General features: G+C 33.8%; 1 protein-coding gene across 1 annotated transcript; it reads left to right on the forward strand.

Moving 5' to 3' along the window:
- The first annotated feature begins 1,203 nt into the window (after nt 1-1,203).
- On the forward strand, nt 1,204-12,718 carry LOC139693971 (uncharacterized). Its single transcript, XM_071592340.1, has 10 exons — nt 1,204-1,449; nt 1,552-1,804; nt 1,888-1,989; nt 2,080-2,229; nt 3,193-3,287; nt 3,474-4,246; nt 4,547-4,763; nt 6,293-6,402; nt 8,429-8,697; nt 12,624-12,718. The coding sequence occupies exons 2-9, from the start codon at nt 1,561-1,563 to the stop codon at nt 8,688-8,690; spliced, it is 1,953 nt and encodes a 650-aa protein (XP_071448441.1). The 5' UTR covers nt 1,204-1,449; nt 1,552-1,560; the 3' UTR covers nt 8,691-8,697; nt 12,624-12,718.
- Nucleotides 12,719-17,416: the final 4,698 nt, after the last annotated feature.

Here is a 17,416-nt window from a genome sequence, read left to right on the forward strand (position 1 = left end):
AAAATTTCTTTAAGAGCACCTCAATAATTTCTTGCCATTCTTTGCTCTTAAGGAAGCTGTTGGTTAGCATATCTGTATCCTATATATTATCATTATTGTAAATGATTGGATTATTTCATATCAAAACTCTTAGCAACAGACTACTTGTAGTTCTCATTGAAATGTTTGCGGTAATGTATGCAATGTATTCTAATATTCTCACAACAATGACATGGGAATTCATTATCGAACGTCAAGGAAAAGGGGAGCTTGGAAAAAGAAAAAAATAATTAGGTTAGTGTGAAAGAAATGAATGGATGAATGTGAGTAAATCTGCAATTAAATTACCCAACCTGGTGGTGGGCCCGCGGCTTTGAGTCAATGGGTGGGCATTCCATACGTTCATGTCAAAGACAAATTTGCATGAGTACATATTTAAAAAAATGCATCCACATTCCACTACCGGGCGGTTTTACAATTCAACTCAATTTGTCAAAATTTATGAAGAGTCTTGATGAAGTTACTGTTTGAAACACTTCCTGGGACACAGGAAATATGAGAAAACAAACAACTAGCCTACATTCTTCCTAATTTACTGTTTTCTAACTTCTCAAGTTCCTAGTTAATCTCTGGCAACAAAATTGTCCATTTTGGGTGTTCCAATATGATGCAGTGAAAAGTGAATAGTCTCCGTAGCAACTTTCCCTGTATTTCCAGGATGTATGTTTACGGCAAGTTGCTGATTTCCTGCATCCGCAAAAATATTCCCATAAAAAATGAGTTCTCAATAATGAAAAAAATGTAAATTCTCAATAAGAACTGATACATACTCCTCGGGTAGGCAATTAAAGACAAGGCTTTAAGTTATTCCAGGGACAAACTCCAAATAAAATTGAAAATAACGACAAAAGAGAGAAAATTGTCTCCTTTTGCATTCCTATGCTGGAAAAGGCGGCGCAAAAATTATTTCTGAGGTTTAAATAACAACAATATATAATAATTAACCTTTGATCTATGATTTTCAATTATCATTGTTCCACCAGAACACTGCATTTCATTTGAAGTCCATAAAATGTATTCATTTAGCTAGAGCTGTGTCCTTCCACCCATAACCGTTTTCCAACCTCGAGATAAATAACACCAATGATTGAGATAACCTGCTGAATTACGGACTACTTATTATTGTCGCTTTCCTCACCTCAACTGTTTCCGCACTGTGGAAATCATACGTTCACTTGCACCAGCCAAATTTCATAACTTTCAATTCCAAGAAACACTATCGTGACCGTTCCGTGACTTCATAGCCCAATGATACAGATTGTAAAGCTTTTTAGGTATTTATTTCCATGAACTATAATACGGACAAGCAGTGACAATGAAGCGTTTCTGCTACATGAGTTATCAGTTGTCAACATGTTAATAGATCTGTTTGACAATTCCAAAAATCCTCAAACTTATTCCCACAAATAGGTAATATTGGGTTGAATACCGTGGTATTATAGGGTAATATGATTCTCGATAACATAGAGGGGAAAATAATCATTTCATTTTCACTTACCTGAAATTTGAAAGGAGAGAATAATGGATGAAGGCCTTAGGAGAAGAAATACCGGCGCAGATGGTTTCGATGATAAGGAAAGGATCTCGTATGATGATAAATCTAAAATAGCCTTACCGGTTCTAGGAGGAGAAATTACTAATGGAGTTAGTTCCCTAAATGTTCCTAAGTTTGAGACTGAAGACGTTTTGACCAGTGCGGATAGTTTATATAGTAGTACATGTTCTTCTGGTGATTTCTATGAATGCTCGAGCAGTAACAATGCTTGTGAGTATGTTTTTATTATCTTTGTGTGTATTTATTTTTAAAAAGTGGCCATATCTTGAAAATACCTTTTCCTTGCATTGCAGATTATAAGGCTAAACTAAGTAAAATACAAGCTGCTCTAAATGAACCCATCGACCGAGAGTTACTTAGGTGTCTGGCCCGTTCAGAAGGAGGGTTGTTAAATGGTTCGTTTTCTTTGCGAGCGAGAAAGCTTGCTTATTGAACTTCCCATGTTTTGTTGTTGTGAGTTTTAATACAAACTAATCTCCTCACAGATGCAATAAGAAGAAAAGTATGGCCTGAACTTCTTGATATGAATGTAGAAGGTAGTATTGTTAGTGCTTCAGATGATATCATAGAAAAGCACATGGAATACCATCAGGTAGTCCTAGATGTCAGTCGTTCTCTGAAAAGGTTTCCACCAGGTGAGATGATTTATTGAAACATCTTTTATGATAAAGCATTGACTCGATGAGTTAATATGTTATTATTAGTAAAAATATTTCATGCCTAGTATTGCTTTATCTATATTTCATAAATGTTTTCACGTCCCGTTTTTAGAGTGCACACATTTCAACAAACAGTGAATCGCGCCTCTCTTTTATCATATTACAGCATCAGCCTGCATTTTGCAGGGGAAAAATAATTTCTGTGTTTCATTGAATGCTAACTTCTGTTTCAATATGAAAGGGAGTACCAATACTTCACTCAATACCAGATTTTTTGCTATCAGATTTGAATACAATATCTTTCTTTTGCCAATAGTATTTTTGCAAATATTGTTGCTCCTGTTTTGTCTCCATCAAAGTTTATTTTTTTACAAAACATATACTAGAATACTATACTTAACATCTACATATCCCTGTTATTTCTCATTTTTAGTGATGTTTGCATTGTTAGTGATTATGTTGTGATTATTATTCTGCTGTTTTTTTAGGTCTATTTTAATAGGCAGCTTTATGTTCATGTAATTCACTGATTCAAGGCATTATTGTCTCTTATAACATGAACATCCGCCCGAATTTTATTTTTTGAATAATCACTATTTGCAAATCCTATAACTTTGTAATAATAATAAACTTACAATAACTATGTATTAGTGGTGTAGCATAAACACCTTAACCCTAAGTTTCCTGTCACACACTGGAGTAAGGTAGCCTTCCTAGTCTCTGTGGTTTGCCCATCATTACTTCTGGAAACCATGCATGTAAACAGCCTTTTATTGGTCTATGATGGTTATAATATCCTGTTAGCAAAATTCAGATTCTATAAAAAAGGGAATGCACATTTGCATGGCTGATGATTTAAAGGTTTGGTTATCATTAGATTATAGTACGCTTCAGGTGCTCATATTCTAATACCAATTGTCTTTTATTAATAATTTGCAGGAATAACTGATTTTGAGCGGAAAATTCTTCAAGAACAGCTGCTAAAGTTAATTTTAAGTGTGATAATCAAGCATCCATACCTTTCCTATTATCAGGTATGTGTTCGTCATTTATCTGTTTCTGTTTGAAACTGGATTAAACATACTTATTATGTTATGAGAAATTCATATTTTCTCGTGGATAATTAAGAAAGAAAATTGTGTATGATAGAGCATATGTAGTAATGTAACCTTAATCCTTTCTTTTTTAAAAAAATTGATTGACCTCTTTTAATCATATAGGGTTATCATGATGTTGCTGTTACATTATTGTTGGTGGTTGGAGATGAGAAGGATAATACCATAAGTGTGGATGAAGATGAAACGGAGGGTTTTGGAGAATCAGTTAGTTCACTCAGTGGTGACTTTGGGGTGAACAATGACCTGAAAATGTTAAGGGATCAGATGTTGAATATGGAGCAGCCTTCTTCTAAAGCAAGTATAACTGAGGGCAAGGGTGGTGGTGTAGCGAATGTTATAGACGTGACTGAAAAGAAGACTGTTGAGGATAGTGTAAAGAATGTTAATGTTGTTAAGTTAACGAGGAGAAGATCCACAGATGAAAACTTACCTCCTGAGGATGGTAGGGGAGAAGAAATTGTTGATATAAATATGTATTCTTCGGCGACTGTTGAGGAACTATATCCTGTAAATAACATGAGAGGTAAAACTAATGCTAGTACAGAGTCGGCTGATGAGGAAAATGATACTAGTAGATTGACTCTAAACGGGCTTAAAAATAAAGTAGACAGTGGTGATGAGGATGAGAGCAATTTTGGTGAAACATCAGATCAAGACTCGACTATCAGTGAAAAGGAAAACCTAGATAGTGCATCGAGTGGGCGCCTCATAAGTATGTGGTGTAATATTGTTGCTCTAAAGATGCTAGAGCATGTATCATTGAACCACTTTCGGGCTTGCATGGAACGTACAATGGATGCCACGTGTCACTTACTACACCATGTGTTCCCGATTGTTGGACGTGAGGATATCACTCTATGTAACTTCCTGGACAAGTAAGAATTGAAAAACTTCTACATTTTGAAAATCTTGAAGGGAATTCCTATTTGTAAAACTCTATTTATATTTTCTTTAATTTTGTGGTTTTTATTTTCGTAATCTCTCATTATGTATTAAATATGTATTAAGTTAGGGATTAAAGTGGGTGCCTATTGATTAATTATTAATAATTTACTACTAACAGCAATATTTCATTAGTTGAATCAAATTTATACAATTTTATGGCACAATTTTGTCCTTGAATTAGCATGGTGATAATTTTATCAACAATAATACTGCTATTTCTTATCTTAAAGGTCAGGTGTTGGAACCATGTTCTGCTTACCATGGGTATTAACATGGTTTAGTCACAATGTAAACAATCATGATATTGTGGTTCGGCTCTATGACTACTTCTTAGCTTCACCTGTGGCTTCACCTTTGTACATTGCTGCAGCAATAATTCTTCACCGCAAAAATGATATATTTCAAACTGAATGTGAAATGCCTGCACTCCATGGCTTGTTGTCTAAGGTAAAGTATAATTATTTAATGTGTCATCTTTCGCCATGTGTCTGCACCAAGACACTTTTCTGCTCCAACATTCATAACAAATTCAAAATCACACTGACACTTGTGGATACTTGTAGTATGTATTTACTTTCTCCTTAATTAATATGTATTTAGGCCATTCTACAATGGGCCTCGAGCCTCCATGTAGTCTTTTTGCTGAAGTCTTTTGAATGGCATGAATGCTGAATATGGAAGTTAGTTGACACTTATTCGCTTGAATGAAGCTGGTCTAAAATCTTTAATATCAAAAGATACAATAAAACTTTATCCTGCAAATGCTTGAGACTCAAGTTGACATACTTACAGCTATGAAATATCTTGTCTTGAGACCGTATAGACCCATTGTAGAACAGGCATTAAGGATGAATAATTAAGTGTTACAATCAGTCTAGTCAAATTGTTTTTTATTCAACGATACACAATGTCTGGAATTTCTTCATGTTAAATGGAATGGGAAAAACATCTGAAATTCCAAAATTCACAATTTATCATAAGTCACGACCATGGTTTTACTGTCATACAGTAGTAGTAGTTTTCAGGGAAGGCCACCAATAGCGGAGGTAATTGGCACCATTAGGGATGGACATGAATGAAGGATGAAAGGTGGAGAGAAACATAGCATCGGCATAGCCTACTCTTAACGAAAGGCACCAAGGGGTACGCAGCTTAACGTCCCATCCGATGGACAGCATACTCACTCAAAGTGCCCTCCACAAAGCACCTCAAGTAGGGATCGGGATACCATTGAAAAATATCTGCTGCCGCCAACTGCTACACAGTTTCATCTATCTGATGATGTTGCCGGATGATACCATGCCGGAAAACCATGCTCTGTTTTTTATTATAACTCAGCATGGTGGAAAACCATGCTGAGTTATAATAAATTGTGAATTGTGGTATTTTAGTTTATTTTTTTTCTTCAATTCCTCAGAATCAATTTTTTTATTTCTAATCCATGAGGATGAGGATTTTGTACTGCAGAATTAGATAAGTTGCTTGTAATTGTGGAAAAGTAACCTGAATTGATTTTTCTGCATTTGAAAATTCAAGAAAAATCCCAGTATTTTTTATTGTTGGATAAACTAAAAACATTTACATGGAGGAAAATCATAGCTTATTTGTGGGATTCCAGCCAATTGGATTGTGATAAACCTGATTATTAAATTGTGTAATAGATATAGACCTTTTGTAATACCTTAGTTTGTTCACTTTTAAACTGATGAAGAACAAGTTGCTCTTCAGTAATGATAATTGATGCACCAAATCCCATGATGTTGGCCATCATAAGAATACTTTATAAATGCTTGAGGAAATATGATGGAGAATGAGTTAAGTCTTTATTTCAATCATCATGAGAGTTAACCAAGAAATTTATGAGGCTCTACATAAGGCACAATTTATGTGATTTCTTTGCAAATCAGGATTGCTCTCTCCTGCATTTTTTCCTGTTCTCTGTTTTTTAATGTTTTTTTTCATCAATTCTTTTTTAGATCCCAGATGATCTGCCTTTTGAGCAGGTGCTTATTAAAGCTTCTGCATTGTATGAAGCTTATCCTCCTGAAAGTCTAAAGAAGGATGTGGAGGAAAGATTGAATCGGGAGTAAGTATAATGGTTTTAGTTATATATTTTTAGTTATGTATGTACTTGTCTATTTTTGTGCTGAGGGATAATCGTGATTTAATTATAGATCTTCTCCCTCAGCAGAAGTGTTTTGCTCATGTATTTGATTCATAAACAGTATTGATCCTTCCAGCCCCCAGTTTACCATTACTATTTCCGTACCCCAGCTATCAATTCTAATGTAGCCTACAGTAGTGATGTAGAATTTCAGTTATCTTGTTGAATGAGTTGAATTCTCCTATCGGCCTTGTTTACATTTTACATAGGTTTTTAAACAGCCATCTTCATTCAAAAGGTGATTTTCTCTCTTCCTTCCATCTGTTATTAGCTGCACAAATTCACCAGCATAAAGTTGATCCCTGGCTGCTATGCCTACCCTATCCTTACCAATCGTAGAACTTCATCTTTGCTTTCCTTTCCATCCATTTTATTTTCTCCGTACTAATTCATGCTCCCATGTCAAAAACATCTCTTCTATGCTAATCCTCTTACCTCAATGACCAATATCTTTCTGAACCATACAAAACTATGCTCCTTATTAAAACTTTTCACTAGTCTTTAAATTTAATTTTTACTCAAGATGCTGGTTGTCCCCTCCCACCTCTTTCTAAATGCTTCTTGACCAAACATTATTCATAATATAATAATTCTCATAATTCCAAACATAATAACACCTCTGCCGACCTTCATCCAAAACACTTCCCTAATAGGTGAACTGTTTCACCTATTCTAATTTGTCCCTTAACATGAATGGTTATCTTAGCCTTCCTATTTCTATTGATAAGTTCTCATCCTATATCCATCTCATTGATTCTGCAATATTCTAAGTAATGATTGCAACCTTGACTGATGGGCTAATTTGTGCTTAACATCCACAAAACTAACTTGTGTAAATTTCTGCATTTGCTTTCACTCCAGCATCCAGCCCTTGCCATTTCCCCTGCATGTATATTGAAAAAAACCAGATAATAATGGGTATCCCTGTCTTAATTCCCATCCTAGTACTTCCCATCTATAGACCATTTGCTATCTGTGCCTGTGCTGTCTGAGACATATACAGGTTCCAGATAAGTCATCTATCCTTTCGTTGTCCTCTTATCTTCTTCAATATGTTCATTTTATGCCCAGTTTACTCTGTCAAGTGGCTTCTCAAAATCCAAACAGCATACAAATACAACTTGTTTGTACTCTTTGTGTTCCTTTCTACTATTGACCTTGTTATAGCTCTGGCATCACATGTACCATTCTCTTTCTAGACTCAATTAGATCTTTGCCTAAGTATTCTTTTACGTACATGGATGTGATAAGTAATAATATTTATGAATAAGTACCTAGTTAGTTCCTTATTTTGCATAAATAAACTCGACGTACAGAATGGGTGAAATTTTTATGATAAAATTTACGTGTGAAATCGTGCATATATATGCTCCAATGGCCACAAATCTATTGGGTTCATTGCCATTCATTAATCCTTTTTAATTCATTTTTTTGTTCCACCAATCTATGGTAAAACTGTCAAGTTTTTGATTAAAAAATATTTATCAAGCCAATTACCAATCCATATAGGTGACTATTATGATTATTATGATAGCATTTGAAATAAATTATTATTGATGTTAAGTCATTAATGTCAGTTAAATCATTGGGGGAGGAGGGCATATCACACAATTGGTTTAACCAGGCCTGAAAATGTATTGTGCCTTTGAATAAATTACAAGTATATTAGAAACTGAAATGTATTTTTTAGTATAAACTGGAAGACAGAAAGAAATAGAATAGGATTTTTATCAGATATATTTTACTTTCTGCTAATTATCTTGTAACAATCCTTCTTTCATGATTTTTTTAAATTTCAAACAATGCCTCTTAAAATTATTTTTGTGACGTAATGTATTTCAATTATACATTCATTAGATTTGCAGAAGATTATTGCCAGTGCTTTACTTGATTATACAAGGTGTGGTGAGAATATTTTTTTAATTTTTGTTTTATTTTCTCCTTAAAGCCTTAAACAACTTGAACAAAAGAGGAAAGAAATTGCTATGAGACCAAGCCCAGTCAATCATGATGTGGCCCTTGTCCCATGGCGATTGTTGGCCTTACTACCTCCTGGGTATGCTGAACGCCTAGTGCCTTGGTTTATCATCCCTGGCAGAATGTGGTGGTGGACAAGATTAATTCCGGCCAGGCATCTTAGGAGTCGATATGTGTTGGCGGCAATTCCAATAGCGATGTATTATGCGTATTCTCACTTGTTAAACCAGTGATTGCTAGGTATGTTTTTTTTTGTCTTTATTCCTCAAGCACCTATAATAAGGATACCAGGGGTCTGTTTCTCAAAGGTGGTCGGTTTGCAAAACCTGTAAAAAAAGTTAACCAGAATATAAAATTGAATAAATACCATTTTGTGAAATGTTGGTATGAAATAAGTATTGCAGAATATTTATTCTCCCCAGAATTCTTTGTATGAGCAAACTGCAAGGACTTGCAAATTAAATTTTCTTTGAGAAAAAGGCTCTTGGGTGTATCAATCAATAGGCCTATTCAGTAATGATTCCACAAATGCCTCAAAGTTGTGCAAAGTGTACATTCTGGACTGCCATTCTCAGAATATTCTTGTGTATTACAGCACTTCTCTTTGGCTCTGCTATTGTTAAAAATCTGTTTTCCTTTTCCTGAACCTCCAATGATTTCTGTTTTATGACATTGATTCCATTGAAACTTTTCCCGACAATTTTATTTCAGTGTAGAAAAACTCATCGGGACCTTAAGCAGGATTGCAGGGAGATTTAGGGACGATAGCAGTTTAATTATTGCATAAGACTTCATGATTGTAGTGATTAAGTGGGTTGGTGATATAGGCATGATGGATGAACCAATCTTAATTATGTCCCCTGTTTTAAGGTGATATTGCAGGTGCCTCTGATCATTGTAGAATAGCAGATTTACCCTTTGACCTTGATACAATGACATGCATTATGGGTATGTTAGTTAACATAAATTTGCCCATGCTAAATTTAAAAGTTGCATGTTTTCATCAATGCCAAAGATGAGATTTTGTTTTTCACAGCGAGTGATGAATCTGAACTCGCATTTAATGTATCACTCTTTAGATAGCAGTATGTTGGTTGATTCAGAATTTCAGAAGCCATGGCTGTGTAATACTTTTCCAAAAATGGAGCTATGAAAACATTTTTTCTCATATTTAATTATTAATTTCTATCTTTTTGCTACATTCTATGAACTAAACATCCAATATAAACCATGGAAGTTATTAACACCATACGTATACAAAATATTTTACTCAGAAAGAGCAATAATTTATTTTTATATTCCTCATTGTTTTGCCAAAAAAGTATAAAATAATATGCCAGTACAAACATCACACTAAAGGATTTTCTTTCTTGAAATATAGAATATTTTGAAAGTTTTAAAAAAAGTTAACCCAATCAACTAATCATTATTTGGTTGCATAGTAGAAAAGATAAACCACGCTTGTCAAGTGTCTCTGTAATAGTTTTGGAACTGGCCCTTTGTGCATGTCCTCCAGCAGTCTGATTCACTGGCTTCTGCTGCTTGGAGTTAAGGGTGCTCTTCTAAGAGTGACGAACTCAGCATTGCCATGTGTAGTAATTTTTTATTCAAGTGACATTGAGGCTTATCACAGGGTCTTACCTTAGTATTTAACACATTATCATGGGCATGGAGCTGTCCAGAGTTTCCTCTATAGATTTGATCTTGAAAACTGAAGTTACAACCTTTCTCTGTAAAACAGTGATTTTAAAGAAATATCCTGCAAAAACTGGCTAATTTTATTGCTATTCTGCTGTCTAGATAGCCATGAAATTGATGTAAATAATCTGTATAACACCCATAATTTCAAAGCAAAACAAATTATAAATTTGAATATTAAACATTAAATTTTCACAAGTAAATGGAGGCATCTCCAAAAAACTGCATGAAATGACAATTTTTCAGTTCATATTTATTTTCATGAAAAAATAGATAATGGCTGAAGCTGAAGGCACCTGACTGGGTAGGATGACTCCAGCCATTAAATGTCAATGTTTTTAATAAGGGTATTAGTAACATCAAAAGTGATTAGTGAATGACTTTCTTAATCTTAAACTAAAATTGTGTTAATAATGTTTTCAGTGCAATTAAATTTTTTGAGTGTGCACAGTATCATGGATTAAAAGCACAATATATCCATAAAATTCATCTGCTATTAAGATATTTCATAGAAAGTTCTAGTCATTTTCCTGTTTCTCTGAAGACCAAATTTTAATATCTTATTATTTGTTCTTTGTTTTAATTACTATATTCATGGGTGGTTATTTTTTCCTAAATAATTTTCACAATAAACAGAAAATCAAGTTTTATTGGATAAATTTAGTCTGAATGTAACCCTGGGGTCAGCAATCCAAGGACAAGACCTTAATGCATAATATTTTTAATTTAATTCAGTGGTATAAAAACTTGAACAACTTAGGTTTGCATGTCTGAGTTATTAATTTAGTATTTCTTTTTTTCAGGTATTGTACCTGTTGTTGTTTTATATTTACCATCCCTTTCAAAACAGATTTTTTTTAAGACTGCGGATGCATTTCTTTTGAATCTAGTTGTGTGCTGAGACCAAAAAATATATGGCTGGTTGCTTTACATTTGTAACTTGTTGAACTGTAGTGTTATTATCACATTTTGTATTTTTTTATCGGCTGTACTCACATCTCTTGAGAACGAATGTAATGATTAAAATAGGGGATCATTTTCATTTGACCAGAAATATCATTCCATACTAATTTGAAATAAGCTATTGTCATTTGCTGATATTTACATGTGCTTTGCACATTTTGATGTTTATCAATTAATCCAAAATAAGTTAGAGGATACTCTTTGAATATTTGTATTGAATCCTACTGCTTATTTGTATTGAATTCATTTATTATAAATTATCTTGGGTGCTGAAAATGATGATGAAAAAGTCTCAAGTTTTGGGAAATACTCAAACATTCTACTAGTTATTTTAAGGGTGCAGATGAATGGCCTGTTGGTGCCAAAATATCTTTTTTTTTTTAATGAATAATGCATTATTGGTTTGAGTAGATGTGCAACTAAGGAAGCTAGAAGTTTGCATCATGCACCTTATGCAAACATAACTTGTGAAAAGTAATGAGGAGTTATAAATGTTTTATGTAGTGGGCAAAATGAAGGCATTGATGGTGCTTCAGGTGGAAGGTCATTAATGGTACTATTTTTATTCCGCTTAAATAAGTTCATGACCACAGAGGTCTAATATTTTCATTTCAGTCATGAATTTTGCATCTAGTCATGCCTGTCAGTTCTAAATTAACCAGTTTAATTCACTGAAAGTGTATTATTACCTCCTGTTGCTCACTCTGCTACACTTTTACTTCTTGTTGCGATACAGAAATCAGACTCTTGATTTTTGCTGTTTATTCTTGTTATCCTATGTTGGCCCCAGTAAAAATATTTTGTTGCAAAAGGTATGTTATGAAAAGTATTTGTAAGAATTAATACACACATGTATCTACATATGTATATACATATATATTCGATATTATTTCTTGTTTGAATTACCTGGGTAATGTTTTTGTTATGCTTATAATATTTTTCAGAAGTAAAAGATGACTTTCATATTAACCATCAGTTGAACATAAAGAAATTATGCAAATGATTATTGCATGAGTAAATTTTAAACAATTGGAAAAATGTCTGGCACAGTGAGATTCTGTTAATTTAGCAAATATATTTTACTGTTTTACTGATATTTTTATACATGAAGTCTCCCACAAATAGACTGTGTATTGCTGGAAATGGCTGAAGTCATCAAGTGGTTGGCCTTTTTTTCTAAGCTTTCACAATTGGGAGTTCAAATTTAAGAATGAGATTTTATACACGAATCTTTGTACAATGATCATTACTTCTTTGAATTAGTACACTGATTACACCCAAATATTTTTCATGAAATATATCATTAGTCATTTTTAAGGCCACACCTTCCATACCAGCATTGTAACAAACATAGCTTGTTTAAAGAAATGGTCAAAAATATATGTTACTTCAAGTTGTGCTTTTTTGGGATTTGTGCTATTTTTAATAAATATCTTAAGAGGCTAGTTTTTCATAAACAACTGAGTATTCATTTCCATTATTTCTTCCTTTATGAAAAACTGCAGTTATCAACATGAAGGTCAATTTGATTGGTGAGAGAAGAGTTCCCCTAGCACTAAGCTCATGGCATGTGAAATTCACATGTGGGTAGGAGGGCCTGTTCCTTTCCTTCTACCGCCTACAATTCCCAAGGAACATCTGGCACCAAAAAATCATGAACCTTGAGGAATTAAAGGTGCCCAGGAATCGAGTCTGGATCCTTCAGTCAGTAGGCCACCTCTCTCACTTCTGGACTGGATGTCCTTTTATACAAAATAGAATTATAAATAAAAGAGTTGAGATTTTGATAGAAAAATCTTGCTATTTATAATGCTGAAGAAAACCCATTTTAGTCATTTAGCCATTCCCAAAATAAGTGACTTTTTTGGATAAATAATTTAACTTGTAGCTGTAAAAAAAACACAGAATGGCTTTACAATACAACTAAGCTACTAAGAACACTTTATACTAAAATGTCATTGAAATCATCTTCACTCCTCTCATACTTAATGTGTAGAAGTAAAGCAGAAAGGTGGAATGTATTCTAATATGTTTCAAGTTGAAAGTTCTTGTTAAATACATTGATAATTTTCTTAGCCATTCATGTATTCCCCAGTTTGGTATAATTGATACAGATACTGCATTTATATTCTAACCAACACTCATTTCACTGACCACTTTAGTCTCGATTCTTTTCTCCCTTGCCCTCCTACATAAACATGCCATAATTTTCTGCCTATGGTAAATTTTTTTCCCCAAACATTTTTCAAAAAGTTAGGGTGTACATTATGCACAAAATCAGTAAGAAAATATTGTTTGTGGACTAATGGCTGATAGTTTTTTGTATAAATTTGTAGTCAATTAAGATTTTGCCTAGTTATGCACTTAGTGTAAGAAGTTAAAACAATGAAATACTTCGATGAATAAAACCTAATTTCAATTCCCATTGAAACAAATCCCACTATACAGGTCTGTCCGGAATGAATCTAGCCGTGCAATATTTTTAGAAAAACAGCCTACATAGAACAATGAGGCCTTAGTCCCCTTTGGAGTGCTCCCCTTATGACCTTGCACACATCCCTGCATCTCTTCCACCATTCATTCAGGTTTCCATTTAAGCTCTTGGGAAATACTGTCTACCCCCATGACCTTTTGTGTTGTCAATTCCCTTATTGTCCTGTCTCTTTATAAGTAAGCTTGGACCTAAGATATCCTCATCTATATCATATTCTCTCTCTATGTTTAAGCTTGCTGGCATAATGTTTTTACCATATGGTTCTTCTATGTATTCCTCCTATCTTTCATGGATGGACTGGTTCAACTAATATTTTTCCCAGCTTATCTCTGATTTTCTCTTCCTACTTCCCAACAGTGTTTTAACCTTACCATATAATGCCAAAACACTGTCGTGAAGCAAGAAAGGAAAGTCCCTTCCATTGACAACAACCTTGACGTGGTGGAAGGGCTCGTGCATTCCAATTACCCCTAGAGCTGTGCTGCAGGAATCAATGATAATTACTCCTGGTAGGGTCATTCATGCCAGATAGGTCAAAGGATAGCAGCCAGACGAAAGGTAGTCCATACAGCGTCTGACTGCAAAGTGTTCGACTGCAAAGGCATCTGGCCCCAATGGAATGTCCATTGGGTGATGGTGTCATGTTTAAAACATTTTAAGGAAGGCAATGGGAAACCACCTCAATATTCATCCCATGAATTTAATGATGGGCAGTATATACACAAATATACAATAATATAAACAATTCAAATTCATCATGGGATTATTCCATTGCCACAACGAACATTCCTCTACTAGGATATGGCTAGTTTGAAACTCACTCAGACTAGGCACAATAATGGAAGGAAGGGAATGGAGGTTTCAATGATGTATAGAACATGAGGTGTGAATCAGAATACCATCTTCTTGTTGTACAGAAGTTAGTCAACCTTAGTCGTTTGAGGGGAATATGTGGAATAGAACCCATAGTATGGTATGGTACAAGTCCTTAGAAAAAAGTAGAAAAAGCCATTTTTTTGGGCATTTTATTTTTTATTTTTCAACATCTCCTGTCAACTCTATACATATGTCTTAGCATTTTTCCAATTTTTTTAAGCCATCTAAAAAGTAGGATTTTGGAAGCTCCTCAAAATAGGCATTTGTTTGATCGATTACTTCCTCGTTAGAAGTAAACCTTCGTCCGCCAAGCCATTTCTTCAAGTCTGGAAATAAGAAATAGTCACTGGGGGCTAAATCTGGTGAATACGGTGGATGTTGTAATAATTGGAACTTTAATTCCATAATTCTGCAGGTGTGCACCCATATATTGTCTTGATGAAAGAGAATCTTTTTCAGATGAGTATGCTTTTCCTTGATTTCTTTGCCCATTCCAATAATGACACATAATACTCTCCTGTTATCATTGTTCCCTTTTTCAAGTAATCAATGCAGATGATTCCACAAGCATCCCAAAAGGCCATGGCCATAACCTTACCAGCCGACTTAACAGCCTTTGCCTTCTTCGGAGCCCATTCGCCTTCAAAAATCCACTGTTTTGACTGTTCCTTGGTCTCTGGAGTGTGGTGGTGTATCCATGTTTCATCAGCAGTTATATATCGACGTAGAAACTCATCAGGATTGCGAGGGAAAAGTGCTAAAACAACCTCAGAGTCAACCACACGATTGTGCTTATTCTCCGCTGTGAGTAAATGCGGCACCCATCTTGCCGAGATTGTTTTCATACCCAATTTTTTGTGCAAAATTGAAGCTTCTGTACCTTGTGATAGGGCTATGGCTTCTACTATTTCGTGCACTTTGAATCGTCGATAACTTAAAATCATATCGTGGATTTTGTCAATCATTTCGGGGGTAGACACTTCCACAGGGCGTCCGGATCTGCATTCATCTTTTGTGGATGTGCGACCACATTTAAAGTCATTCACCCAATTGTAAACAGTTGCAAACACAGAAGCAGATATGCCATGAACTTATTCCAATTTAGCTTTGATTTCTTTCAGCGCCAACCCTTTCAAATACAGTGTTTAATCACTGCTTAAAACTCATTTTTATAGACAAGTTAAAGTTGTTTACTTCAATTGATGACAAAGAAAGTATATGATGGATACAGCTGAATAGTTAGGAGTGTGACTTAATGGAAAAAATTTATTTTCGATACTACGAGTGCCATCTCTTGGATTTTCTAAGGACTTATTGTACTACCCTTGTACCTTGTTTCACTGAGTGTTTAATATGAATTCTTTTTTATTTTCAGTTGGTTTAGTCAATAACCCTCTTAAGTGCCACAAGTTGCTACATCAGCTTTAACTCCTTGGCACTAAAAGTTCAATAGGCTGGCTCCAAAATTGAAACTAACTAGTTGTAAATTTAGTGTTTAATATAAGACCTGGGTACTACATGAAAGGTGTATACTTTAGTAAACATATCCCGGAACAAAAAAATGCCTGGAAAGGCCTATTCCAATAAGTTGCAATATTAGACTGTTTTGTATGCTTGGATTCAGTTCCTAACGAAAATCCATGGCTTTAATTAATTATCATGGCTTATTGAAAGCTTCATAGAGGCTACTATTTATTTGAAAGTGAAGTCTGACATTTTTTTGGAAACAAAATAATAATTAAAAAGCAAAGATTAACAAAAATGTCTTAATATTATCATGCTAAGATTATAATTCTCGCACAATATTAATTATTAGTTAGACCACAAATAATTAGACATTACAAGAATGACATCGGTAGAATTGACACTTCAGATATGATGATATATTCTTACTTGTATGAAAGGCATGCTGTAAAATTTTGAAAGAAAGTTGTTTTATGTATTATAGTTTGTATAACACTAAAATATTATTCAATATATGTATAAGGATGATGGAAAATTCTTAAATTGACCAAAATTCAATACATTATTAAGAATCTAGGGTTGGATTAGTTAGGGAAGACAGACTGTGGTTTGTCTACAAGAGACAAAGTTTGAACTAAAGCAACATCCAGGGAGAAAAATGAAAAAAACAGAAGTTGTTTTTAAACGGAAAACTTGGTTAAAAAATAGATATCAATGTCCTAAATGGTGTGAATCAAGTACAAGGTGAGCATTGTTTTTGCTGGTGCAAAAACTGTTCATTGAACAGTATCTCTTGATCATCATTCTTCATCATGAATGTTATGCTTTTGCTCAAAATATGTAGGGTTTCGCAAATACTTGCATAATTCAAAATTTTGGAAATATTTTTTTCATGATTTCTTCTTTAAATTTTGCTATTTTTTAGATGTTTACTAACATAACAGTAATGCATGGATCTGAAACATTTAGTGTCTTATTTTTTGTGACAAAAAAATAATTTAAAAAATGTTTTTTTTTAATTTTGTTTAAATTATCATAAGTCTATGTCAGCTGGATTTAAGACATTATTATTTTATCATTAATAATTACTCAATTTTTGTAAAGTAAGAAAACTCATTGAACATGTATAAAATTAACTACAGAAGAATTTTTTCTTAAGTTTGACATTTTTCTTGAAATCCAGTGGCACTTTTCGCTGGAATGGGTAAAATTTGGTGGCACTAAGAAAATTAAATGAAGATAATGGGCTAATCACATTATATGCTTTTTTGAACTTATAACAAACTAATTTACCAATGGCATCTGTAAAAAAAATAGCCAAGAGAAAAATAAACTATTAAGATCATTTAACATTTCTTAGTTCTTTTGATAAGTATCATGTGTGGTTTAAAGTAAAATTTGAAATATTTATTCTTTTGTCAACATACTTATTACATAATATGAAGCTTAACATTTTTTCATTAC

Source organism: Hetaerina americana, unplaced genomic scaffold, assembly GCF_022747635.1.
Source record: "Hetaerina americana unplaced genomic scaffold, ioHetAmer1.1.p SCAF_5, whole genome shotgun sequence".
In the NCBI taxonomy this organism is placed as follows: Eukaryota; Metazoa; Arthropoda; class Insecta; order Odonata; family Calopterygidae; genus Hetaerina; species Hetaerina americana.

Coding starts and splice junctions, on each gene's coding strand:
- LOC139693971 (XM_071592340.1), top strand. CDS start 1,561: ATGGATGAAGGCCTTAGGAGAAGAAATACCGGCGCAGATGGTTTCGAT. Junction 1,990..2,079: donor AGAAGGAGGGTTGTTAAATG/GTTCGTTTTCTT, acceptor ATCTCCTCACAG/ATGCAATAAGAAGAAAAGTA. Junction 6,403..8,428: donor GAGGAAAGATTGAATCGGGA/GTAAGTATAATG, acceptor TTCTCCTTAAAG/CCTTAAACAACTTGAACAAA.